The 19453-nt window shown below is 37.1% G+C and overlaps 1 protein-coding gene across 11 annotated transcripts in view; it reads right to left on the reverse strand.

Annotated features, from left to right (window-relative positions):
* LOC143033834 (uncharacterized) overlaps window positions 1-19453 on the reverse strand; it is a 446867-nt gene that overhangs the window by 25873 nt on the left and 401541 nt on the right. For all 11 annotated transcript variants that reach the window (XM_076199375.1, XM_076199378.1, XM_076199376.1 and 8 more), the window contains one exon: window positions 7547-9171. In XM_076199375.1, coding sequence (XP_076055490.1) covers window positions 7547-9171 — 1625 coding nt within the window. The remainder of the gene's footprint in view (window positions 1-7546; window positions 9172-19453) is intronic.

Consider the following 19453-nt stretch of genomic DNA (forward strand, 5'->3'; position numbering starts at 1 on the left):
TATAATTATATTGGGAATGGAAGAGAAACATAACCTAGATAGAACTTCAAGAATCAGTGAGGAAAAAGAAAAAGCAGTTAACTAGAATTAGTTCAGGAAGATGAACCTGAAATAATGAAACAAATCGAAGAGATGTTTAGGCTCGGAAAATATAGTACAGATAAGACCAGACCAATTAAGATTAAATTCAGATCACAAACAACAGCAGAGAATATCTTAGAAAAACAGGGAAGCTAGCAGCAAGTGAACAATATAAAAAGGTGTGGATAAAAAGAGAGATGAATAAAGAGGAAAGAGAGGATGAGAAGACAAAGAGACAAGCTAGAGAAAAAAACGAGATGAGATCAGAGTCAGAAAAAGAGAAATTCTATTGGAGAGTAGTGAATATGAAAGTGAGGAAATGGGTCATAACAGAAACAAAAGGGAAACAGAAAATACAATGGAAGTAGTAGAAAATTAAGAGTGTCTTACACAAATACAGATGGATTAATAACAGGATTGAACGAACTGAATCATTATCTGAAGGAAAAAGAACCAGACATAATGGGAATTGTAGAGACAAAATTAAAAGGTCCACTACCACCCAACAGTGTAGGACATGATGCATATAATTATTGGATTAGAAACAGAGAGACAAAACAAGGGGGTGGAGTTATGTTCCTAACTAAGGATATAAACATGAGGAGTGTCACATATGGAAAGAATAGAATAGAAATGATTATGATTGAAGTGGAAGACAGAGATAAGAAGAGCAGAAATTTTGTAATAAATTATGTGCCTCCAAAAACAGCCTCATGGGAAGAGAGAGAACATAAAAGTATGTTAGAAGACACAAGGATAACATTACATAAGATAATGGAAGATGGAGGAATAGTTATGATGGGCGACTTTAATTGCAAAGGAGTCTGCTGAGAAGGTGGAGACGATTCATGGGGAAATGTTCTACTTGAGATGATTATTGACCATACAATGACACAATGGATTCAAGAGAACACTAGGTATAGAAATGAAGAACCATCGAGACTAGACCTAATAATCACATCAGAACCTGAAATAGTGGAAAAGATTGAATATAAGACACCAATAAGTAAAAGTGACCACATATTGATTGAACTGGAACTAAATGAGAAAAAATACATGAAAAGAAATGAACAATATAGAAAAGGAAGATTGATGTATGAAAAAACAAATTTTGATAAAATAAGAGAATTCCTTCAAAAAGAAAACTGGGAAAGAATATACAAAGAGGAAACAACAGTAGAAGAGAAATGGAATATTTTGACAAAAATTTATGAAATAGTGGAAAAGTATGTCCCAAGACAAAAACAAGAAAAAGAATATGTAAAGTGCTGATACAACAAAAGATGTAGGGAGTTAAAAGACAAAAGAGACCAAGCTTGGACAAAATGGAAAAAAGACAGAAGACCTGAAAAATGGAAAATATATACTAGTTATAGAAATGAATATGTACAAGTGTGCAGAGAAGAAAAGAGAAAATATGAAAAAGATGTCATAGAAAAATGTAAAGATCAACCAAAACTATTTTACAGATATGTAAACAACAAACTGAAAAACAAACAAGAATTAGAGAAATTACGACAAGGAGGAGTTGAATACACAGAGAAAATAGAAATGTCAGAAATTATGAACAAGCATTTTAAATCGGTGTTTACAAGGGAGAATATACAACCTGGAGAAATCGAATGGGAAGAGAAAGTCCCCCCATGAAAGAAATAGAAGTAACAAAGAATGACATAATGAAACACTTGAGTAATCTTGATGTCAGAAAATTGCATGGACCAGATGAAATAGCAAACTGGATTTTGAAAGAATGCAGGAATGAACTGGCAAAATACATAGCATAATAAACAGTTCGTTGAAAGAAGGAAAAGCTCCAAAAGATTGGAAAAGAGCAAATGTAGTACGTATATATAAAGGGGGAAATAAAGAAGACCCTACCAACTATAGACCAGTCTCTCTAACAAGTACAATAGCAAAAATTTGTGAAAGAATTATCAAAAGTAAATGGGTAAGATATTTAGAAGAAAAAAAATGTGCTAAATCCAAGGTAATTTGGATTCAGACAAGTACGATCATGCGTCACCAATTTAATATGTTTCTATTCAAGGCTAATAGATATAATACAAGAAAGAGATGGATGGGCTGATTGTGCATTTCTAGACCTAAAAAAACGCTTTTGACAAAGTACCACATAAGAAGTTGCTTAAGAAATTAGAAACTGAAGGAGGAATACAGGGCAAGCTGCTTAAATGGATGGAAGACTTTTTGCAAGAAAGAAAAATGAGAGTAGTGATAAGAGACAAACACTCAAGATGGGATGAAGTAATAAGTGGTGTTCCACAAGGAACAGTTCTGGCCCCAATAATGTTTGCTATATATATTAATGATATGGATAAAGAAATTGAAAGTTATATGAGCTTCTTTGCAGATGATGCAAAACTGTTAAAAAAAAGTGAACACTGAAGAAGATTGTGAGTCACTACAGAGTGATCTCAATAAAGTATGGGAATGGAGTAGGAAGTGGGAGATGGAGTTCAATACTAAGAAGTGTAGTATAATGAAATTTGGAAAAAGCAAAAAAAAGAACAATAGGATCATATAAATTAGAAGGAATAAAAAAAAAAAAAAGTAGAAAATGAGGACGACCTGGGAGTCATTATTATGAATATGTCACCTGAGAAACATATAAACAAGATTTTTGGAGAAACTTATAATTTAATAAGAACAAAATGGCATTTACATACCTGGATGAAGAAATGGTGAAGAAAATATCAATCACTCTGATAAGACCAGGATATGCAGCAATGATGTGGTCACCAAGTACAAAAAATGTATAACAAAACTTGAAAGAATACAAAGAGCAATTACAAAATTGGCACCAACACTCAAAACTATCATATGAAGAGAGACTCACAAAACTTGAGCTACAGACATTAGAGCAAAGAAAATAGGAGATTTGATCAATATTTATAGATCATGAAAAGCATAGAAACTATTGATAGAGAGGATCTAATAAAATGGGATAATAGAAATACAAGAGTACATGGAAAGAAAATAAAGACAGTTATAGAAGAGATCTGAAAAAGAACAGCTTTCCTCACAGAGTAATAGACATTTGGAACAAGTGTGCAAAAACAATACATGAATTTAAAAAACAGTTTAGATAATATGAGATTTGAAGACGGGACACCACGAGCATAGCTCCCCTTCCCGTAAAATACAACTAGGTAAATACACACACACACACACACACACACACACACACACACACTTTCAACGAACGGACGGCTTGACGAACGCTCTGAAGAAAAGTGCAGATTGAGGATACCAACGCAAAGAGAAGTGCCTTTTTGTATTTGCAGGGGGGGGGGGGGAATTGCTCGTGAGGTAGTGGGAAAGTAAGGAAAGAGGAGAGGGGGAGGGATTACTGGGGAAATGGAAGGTAATGAGGATGTGGAGGACTTGGCCCAGGCAGACGGGCGGAAGGTCAACATGAAACGACCACCGGATGACGAAATGGCAAATAAAAATGTAAAGATTAGAAGTATAGAGAGGAGAAATACAGTAGAACGTGACGAGAATATGTTCCAGGGATTTAAAGAGGGTGGGGGGGACACAACCCCCCCCCGACTGATAAGACTAGAGGAGAGAGTTGATAAGGTGATCGAGGACTTGGAACGTAAGTTAGGTAATGTAGGCTCCATTCTCCAAAGAATTGAAAGATTGGAACAACTAGAGAAGGCTAACAGAAACTTAACTGAAGAAGTAGAGGACCTAAAAAGACAGTTAGGAAATGTAAAGGAGGAGAATGAGAAATTGAAGAAGAATAGTAATGAAAACAGTGAGAAAATAGCTACAGAAGCTAAAAATTGGAGAATAACTCAAGAAGGGAATAAGGTTTCATTCACTGACATAGTCAAACAGCAATTGAAAGAACATAATGAAGACTCAGTTATTAAAGTGATGAGACAGAAGGAGAATATAGTAAGAGAATTAGCTGACAAAAAGAAATGTATAATTATATTAGGAATGGAAGAGAAACATAACCCAGATAGAACCGCAAGAATCAAGGAGGAAAATGAAAGGGTAAGCAGTTTATTAAAATTAGTCCAGGAAGATGAACCAGAAATTATAAAGGAAATTGAGGAAAAATTCAGACTCGGAAAATATAGTACAGATAAGACCAGACCAATTAAGATTAAATTCAAGTCACAAACAACGGCAGAGAAAATTCTATCCAAGACAGGGAAACTAGCAACAAATGATCAATATAAAAAGGTATGGATAAAAAGAGAAATGAATAAGGAGGAAAGAGAGACAGAAAAGCAGAAAAGAATTGAAGCTAAGGCAAAAAACGAGGAAAGAACGGAGTCAGAGAAAGAGAGATTCTATTGGAGAGTAGTGAACATGAAAATAAAGCAGTTCGACATACTAAAGAAAAATATAAGGGAAACAGAGAACACAATGGAAGTGGCAGAAAACTAAGAGTGTCTTACACAAATATAGATGGATTGATAACAGGATTGAATGAACTGAATGATTATTTGAAAGAAAAAGAACCGGACATAATGGGAATTGTAGAAACAAAATTAAAAGGCCCACTACCACCCAACAGTGTAGGACATGATACATACAATTATTGGATTAGAAACAGAGAGAAAAAACAAGGGGGTGGAGTTATGTTCCTGACAAAGAAGGATATAAACGTGAAAGGTGTCATATATGGAAAGAATACAGTAGAGATGATTATGATAGAAGTGGAAGACCGAGATAAGAAGAGCAGAAAATTTGTGATCAACTATGTGCCTCCGAAAACAGCCTCATGGGAGGAGAATGAACATAAAAGTATGTTAGAGGACACAAAGATAGCATTAACTAAAATAATGGAAGACGGAGGAAGAATAGTTATGATGGGCGACTTTAATTGCAAAGAAATCTGCTGGGAAGAAATGACAGTAAAGAGTGGTGATGACTCATGGGGAAATGCTCTACTTGAGATGATTACTGACCATTCAATGACACAATGGATACAAGAGAACACTAGGTATAGAAATGAAGAAGAACCATCGAGGCTAGACTTAATAATTACATCTGAACCTAGAATAGTGGACAAGATTGAATATAAAACACCAATAGGTAAAAGTGACCACATATTGATTGAACTGGAACTTAATGAAGAAAAATATATGAAAAGAAATGAACAATATAGAAAAGGAAGAATGATGTATGAAAAAACAAACTTTGATAAAATAAGAGAATTCTTCCAACAAGAAAACTGGGAAGAAATATACAAAGAAGAAACATCAGTGGAAGAGAAATGGAATATTTTGACAAAAATTTACAAAGAAGGAGTGGAAAAGTATGTCCCAAGACAAAAACAAGAAAAAGAATATGTAAAATGCTGGTACAACAAAAGTTGTAGGGAGTTAAAAGACAAAAGAGACAAAGCCTGGACCGGATGGAAAAAAGACAGAAGACCTGAAAAATGGAAAATATATACTGGTTATAGAAATGAATATGTACAAAAGTGCAGAGAGGAAAAAAGAAAATATGAAAAAGATGTTATAGAAAAGTGTAAAGATCAACCAAAACTATTCTACAGATTTGTAAACAATAAACTGAAAAACAAACAAGACTTGGAGAAATTAAGACAAGGGGGAGTTGAATACACTGAGGAAATGGAAATGGCAGAAATTATGAACAAACATTTTAAATCAGTGTTTACAAGGGAAAATATACAACCTGAAGAGATTGAGTGGAAGGAAAAAGTCCCCCCTATGGAAGAAATAGAAGTAACGAAGAATGAAATATTGACACACTTGGGTAATTTTGATGTCAGAAAATCGCATGGGCCAGATGAAATAGCAAACTGGATTCTGAAAGAATGTAGGAATGAACTGGCAGACAAAATACATAGCATAATAAGCAGTTCCTTAAAAGAAGGAAAAGTTCCAGAAGATTGGAAAAAAGCAAATATAGTACCTATATATAAAGGAGGAAATAAAGAAGAACCTACCAACTATAGACCAGTCTCTCTAACAAGTACAATAGCAAAAATATGTGAAAGAATTATCAAAAGTAGATGGGTAAAATACTTGGAAAAAAACAACGTACTAAATCCAAGGCAATTTGGATTCAGACAAGGACGATCATGCGTCACCAATTTAATATGTTTCTATTCAAGGCTAATAGATATAATACAAGAAAGAGATGGATGGGCTGATTGTGCATTTCTAGACCTAAAAAAAGCTTTTGACAAAGTACCACATAAGAAGTTGCTTAAGAAATTAGAATATGAAGGAGGAATACAAGGTAAATTGCTAAATTGGATGGAAGACTTTTTGCAAGAAAGAAAAATGCGAGTAGTGATAAGAGATCAGCACTCAAAATGGAATGAAGTAATAAGCGGTGTCCCGCAGGGAACAGTTCTGGCCCCAATAATGTTTGCTATATATATTAATGATATGGATGAAGGAATTGAAAGCTATATGAGCTTCTTTGCAGATGATGCAAAACTACTGAAAAGAGTGAAAACTGAAGAAGATTGTGAATCACTACAGAGAGATCTAAATAAAGTACAAGAATGGAGTAGGAAGTGGGAGATGGAGTTCAATACAAAAAGTGTAGTATAATGGAATTTGGAAAAAGCAAAAACAGAATAACAGGATCATATAATTTGGGAGAAGAAGGAATAAAAAGAGTAGAAAATGAGAGGGACCTGGGAGTCATTGTTATGAATAATATGTCACCTGAGAAACATATAAATAAGATTTTTGGAGAAACTTATAATTTAATAAGAACAATCAAAGTGGCATTTACATACCTGGATGAAGAAATGGTGAGGAAAATCCTAGTCACCCTGATAAGACCAAGATTGGAATATGCAGCAACGATATGGTCACCAAGTACAAAAAAATGTATAAAAAAACTTGAAAGAATACAAAGAGCAATTACTAAACTGGCACCAACACTCTCAAAACTATCATATGAAGAGAGACTACAAAAACTTAAACTACAGACACTAGAGCAAAGAAGAGAGAGAGGAGATTTGATAGCTATTTACAGAATCATGAAAGGCATAGAAATTACTGATAGAGAGAATCTGATAAAATGGGATGACAGAAATACAAGAGGACACGGAAAGAAAATAAAAAAGACAACTATAGAAGAGATTTGAAAAAGAACAGCTTTCCTCACAGAGCAATAGACAGTTGGAACAAGTTAGATGAGAAAGTGTGATCCAAAAACAATACATGAATTTAAAAAACAGTTTAGATAATATGAGATTTGAAGACGGGACACCACGAGCATAGCTCCCCTTCCCGTAAAATACAACTAGGTAAATACAACTAGGTAAATACACACATATATATATATATTCATATATGTGTATAAATTCTTATATGGGAGGTAGCAAAGCCTTTTGACTTGGCTACCTCCCTTATGAGGAAAAAAAAAAAAAAAAAAAAAAGCTGTTGGTATATAGATAGATGTATGGAAAAGGAAAAGAGAAAGCTATACTTACTCGTGCTTCTTTTTCTTTAGCAGCTTTTTTGAATTGTGCGAAAGAATCACTTGCTGAACTCTTGAGAGATGTTGAAGCTGTTGGAGATGGAACAGCACTTTGAGCTAATGAAGACCAGGACATGAGATGCTTAGAGGAGGATTTGCTTTTGAATGCAGTTGCCAAGCTGCCCCCTCCTGTGGACTTTGGAGTATCTGGAGCTGATGGCATCTTCTTATCATGTGTCAGAGAGACTTCTAATCCAGTATTATGTCTCTGTACTCCATGTGAATCTGAATGAGGATCTTCTACGGACGGTTTGCGCATTGTAGGCGCATCAATGCTCTGGCTTGTGGGCAGATAGGAGGAAAAGCCTAGGCTTGTGTCTAAGCCAGCCATTTTGAGGTCAGCCAAGCTTGTTTCTGGTAAGTGTTGTGGAAGGCTATGGTGAGGAAGGTCTGTATTACCTAACAGATTCAGCTGCTGCTGCTGCTGTTGCTGTTGCTGATGATGGTGTACAATACTAGATGATGTTGCAGGATTTGTCAAATTGCCACTACTAGAAGTGACAGAATCCATATTTGGAAGCATTCCTCCAGCCATACTGGCTAAAGCAGCAGGAAGTCCTGCTCCTGTCATTGGAGGCATACCTGGTAAGGTATGAATTGGTGGCATATGACCCATACTGCTTAGAGTTGAGACAGTTTGGGCCAGTGACTGTGGTATAGCTAAAGGTACTTCTCCTGTGTACCCATTAGAGACATTTGGATGGTTCAAAGCACTTGCTAAGCTCTGTGGGACATGACTTCCTGCATGATGGATTGCCATTTGTTGCTGCTGATGCTGGTGTTGATGGTGATGTGCTTGTGACTGCTGTTGTTGTTGTTGTTGTTGTTGTTGTTGTTGTTGTTGTTGTTGTTGTTGTTGCTGCTGCTGCTGCTGCTGTTGCTGTTGGGTCTGCTGATGATGATGATGTTGAGATTGTGCTGATGGCTGTGGTACAGATGCTAAAGACTGTGTATGCTGAGGTTGTGACTGCTGAGGCTGTGACTGATGGTGATGATGTTGCTGTTGCTGTTGAGGCTGGGTCTGTGGCTGCAGTGGCTGAGTTATCTGTGGCTGAGGTTGTGGCTGAGAGAGCTGAGACTGATGTGTCTGTGGTTGTGGTGGTTGTAGTTGCTGTTTTGGCTGTTGTGTCTGGGGAGGAGGTTGATGTGAGGCTTGGTTCTGTTGTTGCTGAGTTTGCTGGCTTGAGGGATGCTGCTGCTGCTTTTGTTGTTGCTGCTTTTGTTGTTTTTGTAGTGGCTGCTGCTTTTGTTGTTGGGAAGATTGATTTACTTGGACTGGAGGTGGTTGTGACTGATGCTGTGGTGGCTGCTGTGAAGGTGTTTGCTGTGGTAGAGACAGTTGTTGTGATGGAGGTTGTTGTTGCTGGGGTGCTGGTTGCTGCTGGGCTGTTGGTTGCTGCTGTGGTGGTGCTGAAGGTTGTGGTTGTGTTGGAGGTTGTGGTGGTGGCTGTTGCTGTGGTGGCAGTTCCTGCTGTAGTGGCCCTTGAGGCTGTTGCTGCAATTGAGTTTTGCTAGTGTCTTGGGTCTCTAAAAGATTTTGAAGTTCATTTTGTTCAGAGTCTTCCTTTGCTGCTGTATCTGAAAAGTTAAGCAGAGAATTTTAAGTAAGCGATCACATGAATTACTGCAATAATTACTACCTACCAGCGATACAACTGACAAAGTGTACAATTACAGTGGACTTGCACATTCCATGTAGTTTGAATTCTGTAATTCACTAGTTCCGCACAATACCCAAAATACCCTTATTTTTAAAGTCTTCACTTGTTGTTCATCACTTCTGCAGGTTTGACACTCATTTTTTACACTGGAGGCCATCATCATGACATCACTTTTGAGGACACTAACTCCAAGTTCTTCATGCTTGGAATGAACAATTGATAACATATTATTTAGTTGAGAAGTATTGCTACATGACAAGTAAAAACTTACACTTACGAACACCTTATACTGATGAATTTTTTTTAATTGTTTCCTTTTGCTCCAATTTGCACCAAAATAGTTCCTTCTGCTTTCAGATTGCTTTCTATTTTCATTTTCCTATGAGGGTGGATATCTCAGGTTTATAGCCGAGGTTGATTTTTTTTTTTTTTTTTTTTTTCTGTATCATATTGGAATATATTTCTTGTAGATTTTCTCTATAGTCTCTATGGACAAAAAATGGGTTAAGGTACAGGACTCTTAAGTTCTTTTCTATTTCCTCTTAGTAATCTTGCCATTGCCAAGACATCGCAAAACACATAAACAGAACTATAGATATGAGAGAAAGAAAGAGGGAGAACATGAGAAATATCTCCATTCAGAGAGAGAAATATATATATACCAAAAGCTTCCCCCCCCCTCTCTGTCCCCTCACACATAAAAAGAGATAGGGAGAAATCCCTTCAAGCTGCATCAAAATATAATTCTCACCTTGGAGTAATGATCAGCAAAGATATGACACTGGACAAACATATTAATAAAATAGTCAGAGAAACCTACAATTTATTGAGGTCAATAAAAGTGGCATTTGTCTATTTGGATGAGGAAATTATAAAAAAAAAAAAAAAAAAAAAAAAAAAAAAAAAAAAAAACCACTAAGACCAAAACTTGAGTACACAGCAACACTATGGACACCCAGTACCAAAAAGAATATAAAAATGATTAGAAAGAATACAAAGAGCAACAACAAAACTGGCACCAACTCTTTCCAAAATGACACATGAACAAAGACTGTCCAAATTAAAATTACCAACTCTGGAACAAAGAAGGGAAAGAGGAGACCTACTATCTATAGAATTATGAAAGGAATGGAAATCTTAGATAAGAATAATTTGTTGGAATGGGACAATGGAAAAACAAGAGGACATGAAAAGAAACTCAAAAAAGATAATTACAGAAGATTTCTGGAGAAAGAAAAAAACAAAGCTTTCCACACAGAGTGATAAATACCTGGAACAAATTAGACAAAGAAAATGTGTGTGCAAACACTATTCAAGATTTTAAGAAAAAAATTGATGCTGAAAGATACAAAGACCACCTTCCCGTATAATACAACTAGGTAAATAAATAAGCACCTCCTACCCTATTATCCCCCACACCTCCCTTGCATAACAGTACTTGCTCATATACATTAATCCACATACAAATGAAAACTCATAAATGACAGGTCCTACTGTGGAAATGCTCTTGCTATGCCTTGCTCCATTATTTCTGACCTAAGCAGTAGGCAGGGGACAGGAATGACTATTCACAAGGCTAAGAACTGGACTTGTCTATAGGATGCTCAGTATTCTGGTGGTTCAGTTTTAAAATGGGAAATATGTGCTCTTTTCCAGATTGTTTGAATTTTGTTCATCCATGAGTGGTTGAAGGCATCTGTCATAACGTTTATTGCTTTTGGGCCTGGAGGTTTTCAATGAATTTTTAAAATCTTATTTAGACCTTCTGCATGGGAGTTTTTCTTGATTCATAGTATGTTCTACATTTTGTGTTCAAGAAAAGGGGGGTTGGCATCTGTAGGTAGTTTATAATGTGTATTTTGTTTGGTTATTTTTCCTATTTTCTGTCATTGTGGATTTGAAACTTGTTTTGGAGACAATATTCATTAATGATGTTACATTGCTGTTTTGGAGAAAAGATTTGTGTATATAGTAAACAATTGGGTGTTGGATGAGTGTGGGATGGGTGAAGGGTATGTGCATCCTTGGCTGGCTACTTCACTTATAAAGAAAAAGAAGCAATTTTTAGCAAGCATATCATGTTTATTCCTCCAGAATTGAAAATTAAGTACTGAAATGGTGGAGTGGAGACCACAAAGTGAGGGTAATTTTATTTTATTTATCTGAATACTCCACAAACCTGAACACCCTGTGGTCCAAATAGCTGAGACATGGGAGGGATTACTATAAAAGTATTGTTGTTTTGTGTTACAATGACTGGAAACTAACAGTAGCTGGCAATGATCTTTTGACTCTCCCACTAACATCTCTGGGGAAAAAAAATTGAACTGCCTGTGTTGCATTAGTGTTGGCCAATTTCTGTCACCAGCTTATATTAGTGGAAGGGAGTAGTTAACAAATGTCAGCTCTCCTTATGTGACAAGACAGAGATATGGTTGAAACTGTCAAGAGAGATTGGGCCTGGTCTTGACACAATGTGTCAGCACCCCCTCCTCCCCATGTAAAATGGGAAGTAAAATTTAATATAAAGAAATGCAGTATAATGGAATTTGGAAAGAGTAAAAACAGAATATCAAAAGATTACAGAACTGGGGAAGAAAAAATAAAAAAACCAAACTCGGAAAAAGATCTTGGAGTGAGGATTGGAAAGGACACGAAACCAGATAAGCATATAAATAAAATATTCGGAGAAACCTACAACTTATTGAGGTCAATCAAAGTGGCATTTGCTTATATGGATGAAATGATAAAGAAAATACTAACTACACTAATAAGACCAAAACTTGAGTATGCAGCATCACTTTGGACACCCAGTACCAAAAAGAATATTAAGAAATTAGAAAGATTACAAAGAGCAACAACCAAACTAGCACCGACATTCGCCGAACTAACATATGAGCAAAGACTGTCCAAATTGAATCTACCAACTCTGGAACAAAGAAGAGAAAGAGGAGATTTGCTGACTATCTACATAATAATGAAAGGAATGGAAGTTTTAGACAGGAACGACTTGTTAGTGTGGGACAACGGTAAAATGAGACACGGAAAAAACTGAAAAAGGATAGTTATAGAAAAAACTTGAAAAGGAACAGTTTCCCAAACAGAGCGATAAATACATGGAACAAATTGGACAACAAAACAGTATGTGCTAACACTATACAAGATTTTAAGATAAAACTTGATGTGGAGAGATACAAAGACGGGTCACCACGAGCATAGCTCCTCTCCCGTATATTACAACTACGTAAATGTTTGCACTTCTACATGATGATGAGAGTGTTGACAGGCTCTGAGGACAGGTAGCAGGAGAAGGATTCTGATTACTATGTCCAGGTACATCAATGGTTTCTGGGAACACAAGTATTCAAAGAGCAATGACAAAGATGGCACCAACACCTTCCAAATCGACATACGAACAAAGATTGTCCAAATTGGAACTACCAACTCTGGAACAAAAAAGAGAAAGAGGAGATCTATTGACTATTTATAGAATCATGAAAGGAATGGAAGTCCTAGATAGAGATGATTTATTAAAGCAGGACAAGAGAAAAACAAGAGGACATGAAAAGAAACTCAAAAAGGATAATTATTGAAGAGATCTGAAAAAGAACAGCTTCCCACACACAGTGGTGGATATCTGGAATAAATTAGATAAGGCAACAATGTGTGCAAATACTATTCAAGAGTTTCAGAACGAACTTGATGCTGAAAGATACAAGGCAGGTCACTACGAGCCTCCCTTCCTGTATAATACAACTAGGTAAATATAAGGAATCTTGTTTCAAATATGAGTTCTTTACCAATTTAACTGAAATTCAATGACAGGAATAATAAATAAATAATCATAAGAGAGAGTATTGCAGTTCCTCATAAATTAAAAAAAAAAAAAAAAAAAAAAAAAAAAAAATGTAAGCCATATTCATTCCAGCCTCTAACACTGAATAAGAAGGAAACCTATAGCAATCAAACTCGACTTTGTAAGCATATGACATGACAAAGTATTTTACAAATAACCTGATAGTGTCATTACATAAATAAAATACAATATGCTCTTCATTATCCAGCACACTCACAGGTCATGCCTAGGTTCTGTATCACCCCATAAATGCACAGCAATCTGGGTCCACTAGATTTTACACTAACACACACATGCACAGCAATTATAAAAATATTATTGATTCCATTAGTTGTTATGCAATTATTCAATAAATGCACAGGATTTATAAAAACTCTGCTGGGTCCACTAGTTTTTAAACCACCACATAAATGTACTGCAATTATAAAACCACTATGGGTATCATAATACAAAAGTATACAAAAACAAAGTGTTCTGAGTTATGACAAAATACATACACATGTAACACCTCTCCATATCGGTACCTAATGGATGAAGTCATTCCTGTTCCCCACTTCACTGCTCAGATAATACCACTGTCAATCAAATTCTGTGATCATCAGATTCTCAAATTCCAGTCAAATACATTACATACATATACCAAAGGCTTTTTTCCCCCTTACAAGAGAGGTAGCCAAAAAAACAAGGGCATAAAAACCACTCCCACCCATTCCATTCCCCTCCACCCCCTTTCCTCCCTCTTATCTTGGCACCTCCTGGATGATGGGTCATCCCTGCATTTTGTCCACTGCCCTGAGTCAGAAGCAGTGTCACAAGGCACAGCACATCCACAGCAAGGCCGCTTCATCAAATCGGCAACCCCACTCCCTCTCCATTTCCTCAGGCAGAAAAGGAGATGGGGAGAAATCCCTTCGGGCTGTGTCAAATTTTTCTCACACATTCCACCTCATGGATCACAATATCATCCATATATTTTCCATTCACCCCTGTCTTCTGTCCTCTCCCGTCCTTCCTCAACAGACATTCCCCTCTTCCCCAAAGCCCCTTTTACCCCATCCATCCATCTTATCCTAGGTCGCACCCTCATGTGTCATGCCTTCCACACCTCTTTTACTTGTCTTTCTTCACTCATTCTTTCCATGTGTCCAAACCATCCCAATACGCTTTCATCCACCCTGTCTCCCAGCTCGCTTTCCACCCCCATTCTCCTCCTCACTTCCTCATTTCTCACGCTATCCAGCCTTGTAACCGCTATCATACTTCTCAGACACCTCATCTCAAACACATTCAAACTCCTTCTCTCTTCCTCTCTTATGTTCCATGTTCAAATACATTAATTTGTATAATAATACAAGGAACTAATCTGTATGAGTACTAAGAGGCATAAAAATGAGCTGCAGCTCCCTCCTTGTTGTACCATACCATTACTTATAGCATGCACACATGCCCTGTGAAATTCCTTAATACTGTATAGAATTAATTTTCTATCCCTCACCCCCTCATGCTGACTACCCCATGTGCAATTAATATTTCTACCCATGTCAGGGGAAACACCATATGAGGATGAAACTTTTGTTTGCAGTACAATGTCATCAAACCTTTCTGAAGTGCTTGAGAAAGTTCCACCAAGTATATGATATGGTTTAATGTCACAAACTCCCCCCTATCGGAAGGCTAGGGTGGTGCCCCTCACAGAGGACTTTGTAGCATGGAATTTAATCAACCATGCCCGTGGTTCAACTTTGCCAGTGGCAGGATTCAAACCGCATTCCCCTTGACCTTCGTCGCAAGTAACAACACCCTAACGCGCTCAGCCAACCAGCTTCCTCCACCAAGTATATGTACCCACAATAAAGGCTTCATCTTCAAATGTTTTCTCTGCCATATTTGTCAGCAGTTGCAAATTTCACAATTTTACTTAATGAGAAGCTGGAGGAATTGGGAGGCTTCAAATATCTGGGGTCATGTAGCTGGGGACTGAGGAGCGCTTCAATGTCTAAGAAAAATGAAAAGTGTCATGAGACATAGGTATCTTGGGATAAAAGGAGCAGCTGTGCCCATGACACTGCACGAAGCAGACTTGGAATATGAAGGAGGCAGAAAGAAGCCTAAAATGTTTGATATGAAGTACACACATACATATAACAAAGGCTTTTTTCCCCCTTATAAGAGGTAGCCAAAAAACAAGGTCATAAAAACCACTCCCACCCATTCCATCCCTATCGCACTCCACTCCCCTCTTATCTTGGCACCTCCTGGATAACGGGTCATCCCTGCATCTTATCCACTGCCCTGGGTCACAAGCAGTGTCACAAGACACAATACATTAACAGCAAGGCCACTTCATTAAATCAGTGACCCCCTCCCCCCCTCTCTGTCCCCCTCATGCAGAAAAGGAGAAAATGGGAAGAAATCCCTTTGGGCTGTGTCAAAGTTTATTCACACATACTCCTTCACCCCCCATCCCCCATCCATTCCACCTCATGCATCACAACTTCATCCATATACAACCATTCTCCATCCTAGGTCGCACCCTCATGTGTCACATCTTCCACATCTGCCTTCCACACCTCTTTTACTTGTTTTTCTTCACTCATTTTTTCCATGTGTCCAAACCATCCCAATACTCTTTCATCTACCCTATCTCCCAACTCCCTTTCCACCCCTGTTCTCCTTGCCTCCTCATTTCTCACTCTATAGAGCCTAGTAACCCCTACCATACTTCTCAGACACCTCATCTCAAACACATTCAAACTCCTCTCTTCTTCTCTTATGTTCCATGTTTCTGCCCCATACAGTGCTGTTGGTACAATCACTCCTTACAATCTTCTCTTAGCATCCATTCCCAAATGTCTATTTTTATTACACTTTTTAATCCATGAAGGCATTTACTCACTTCTCTCAATCTACATTCTACCTCCACCTCCACTCCTCTCTTCCTGCCACATTTGCACCCAAGTATCTAAAACTATCCACTTCCTCCAGTCTCCTGCCACCTTCACCCCTTGTACATCTCATCACCTTACTTTTACCCACATTTATCTTTAATTTCCTTCTTTCACACACTTTCCCAAACTATTTCACTAACTTCCTCAATCCCTCCTCTGATCCTGCTATAAGTGCAGTGTTGTCCACAAACAACAGCAGACTTATCTCCCACTTTTTTCCATTTTCTTTAACCATCTCCAATCCCTGACACACCACCCTTGCATTTACCTCTCACACCACCCCATCCATGTATAGATTGAACAGCCAGGGTGACATAACACATCCCTGACGAAGTCCTACATTTACCTCGAACCACTCACTCTCTCCATTTCTAATCCTGACACATGCTCTACTACTCTCGTAAAAACTCTTGAAAGCTCCTAAAAGCTTTCTTCCTATCCCGTATATCTGCAATACTTCCCACAGTGCTTTCCTGTCTACCCTGTCATAAGCCTTTTCCAAATCCATAAAATACCCAAAAACATTCTTACCCTTTCCTATGGCTGTCTCACATATCTGTCTTACCACAAAAATGTGATCTATGCAACCTCTACCTGCCCTAAACCCACACTGTTCCACACCAATTACTCCCTCTCTTCCTCTCCTAATCCTCTCAATCAAGACCCTCCCATAAGCCTTCTCAACTACACTAAACATGCTAATCCCTCTGAAACTACTACACTCACACTTGTCCCCTTTTCCCTTGTGAAGTGGAACTATACAGGCACTCCTCCAGTCCTCCGGCACTCTACCCTCTCTTAAACAAACATTAAATAACCTCATCAGCCAGTACACCATCACTGTACCTCCTTTTTTCAGACATTCTGGATGACATCCATCCAGGCAGGTGCCTTACCTGCTCTCATCATCTTAACAACTGCCTTCATTTTATCCTTCCTTATTTCTCCTTCCATTTTCCTCAGTCATCATGGTCATTTTCATAGCACTTCCCACTACAACTACCTTTCACGAGATGAAGTATTTATGAAATATGGAGGTGATAAGGAAGGACAGAATGAGAAATGTGGAAGTGAAGCAGATAGGGATGGAAAAAAAAAGCTGGCAAATATGGTTGATCAAAGAATAGAGATGGTTTGGGCATATGGAAAAAGCATAAGAAAAAAATAGCAAAAAGAATGTGAAAAGCAGAAGTGGATGGAGGCAGCTTATGGGGAAGAACAAGAATGAGGTGATTGGATTGGGTAAAGAGGGATTTGGATACAAGAGGATTGTCTGTTGAGCAAGGAACAGTGGACAAAATATAAATATGAATATAAAGTGATTGTACTTGGACATGACCTGATATGACTTGTCTGCTTTGTATATTTCTTGAGTGGATATGAAGGGGAGGGGTCGCCGTGTAATAAAGCAGAAGTAAACCTGTTCTGGCCTTTTGGGCCATGCCATGGAGGTGCTGTGTCTTGCTGTACTGCCTCTGATCCAAGCACTGTGGTGAAGACAGTGATAACCATGAGGAGTTAAAATGAAAGGGACAACAAATGGGTTCTGGATGGTTGTGGGATGAGTATAGGGTAGATGTTTGCCTTGACTCAGCCATCTCCCTTATAAGAATGAAAAGCGTCCTGATACATGTATGTCTATCTGGCTCAATTCTATATTACTTTAATATCAGTCCCCTTATAAGATGGAAAAGCCTTTCTGGTACATGTATGTATACTTAGCTCAACCCCATATTATGGAGACTACTGAACTTATGAATGAGATACATTCCAGAAGGTTATTCATATCTTGAATTGTTCATAAGTTGATATTTTGGAGGATATGCACCCTATGAGTACCTATTTATGGGCTAGCACCTTTGTATTGTGTACATACCTGGAGAAAAAAAAAGAGACATATCTCCAAGAAATAAAAAGTCAATGGAAAGTGGAACAGGAAAATAAAAAATAACTTAAAGACACAGTATAGCAACAAGTGGAAGAATATGCTAAACAGTAATTAAAGTAATTAAGGAAAAAGAAAATTAAGTCAGAGACACAGTGGATAAAAAAAGGGCAATGTAGTTTATGGTATTAAAGAAAAACATAATGTACCTAGATACCAAAGAGAAAAAGAGAAAGAAATTGTAAAATAAATTTTGAGATACAAGAGGAGGGACAGGTAATGGATAAAGAGATAGAAGAGGTACATAGGATGGGGCACTCTAAAGAAAAACTATATAGACCACCAAAAATCAAACTTAAGTCTCAAATGATAGCAGAATTACTATCAAAAACAGCAAAGCTAGCAAAAAGTGAAAATTACAAAAAAGTATGGATAAAAAAAGATGAGCAATGAGGAAAAAGAGAAAAGACACTTAGAAGTGAAAAAAAAAACAAGAATGTACACTGATTTTTTTTTTTTTTTTTTTTTTAAACTAGATCTAGGGCTGAGAAAATGGTATACCAACAAGGAAATGTAATAAAAAAGCAGGAGAAAGGAAAAAATTAAAAATAATGTATACCAACATAGATGGCATGATTTCATGACTAAAAGAATTAAATGGCTATCTGGTAGTACAGAAACCAGACATAATGGAAATTGTGGAGACAAAATTAAAAAGTACACTACCACCTAATACTGTGGAACAAGGTCTATACAACCAGTGGATGAAAAATAGAAAAAAGAAACAGAGTGGAGAAGTCATGTTTTTGACTAAGATAACAGAAGGGAAAAAATGTGGAATTGATTATGATAAAAGTTACATGAAAAGTAGAAAATTTGTAGTAATATATGTACCCCCAAAACACAGTCTTGGACAGAGAGTGATCATTCCAAGATGGTGGAAGACACAAAGAATGCATTAATTGAATTACTGAAAGGAGGAAAGATAATAATTATGGGTGACTTTAACTCAAAATAAACATTCAACAAAAACCCACTGTGTTGGATAAGAAGAAATGAAATAAATGAATTCCATATATTTCGATCACGGACTGTGATCCTCTTCAGTGGATCCACTGAAGAGGATCACAGTCCGTGATCGAAATATATGGAATTCATTTATTTCATTTCTTCTTATCCAACACAGTGGGTTTTTGTTGAATCTTTACGAATGTGTTACGACATTACTTTATAGTAAAAATAAACATGTTGGGAAAGAATGACAGTGATAGGTATAAAAGACCTTTGGGGAAATATACTACTGGATATGACCATTGACTACACAATGACTTAATGGGTAGAAAATAGAAATATACTACTGGATATGACCATTGACTACTGTATATGACCACTGACTACACAATTATTCAATGGGTAAAAAATAGAAGTAGAAAATATAAATAGAAAAAGAAAATAAATAGAAAATAGTAAATAGAAAATAGAAAATTAGTAGTAATATATGTACCCCCAA

This window comes from Oratosquilla oratoria, chromosome 16 (assembly GCF_046742065.1).
Source record: "Oratosquilla oratoria isolate Oo_2021 chromosome 16, ASM4674206v1, whole genome shotgun sequence".
In the NCBI taxonomy this organism is placed as follows: Eukaryota; Metazoa; Arthropoda; class Malacostraca; order Stomatopoda; family Squillidae; genus Oratosquilla; species Oratosquilla oratoria.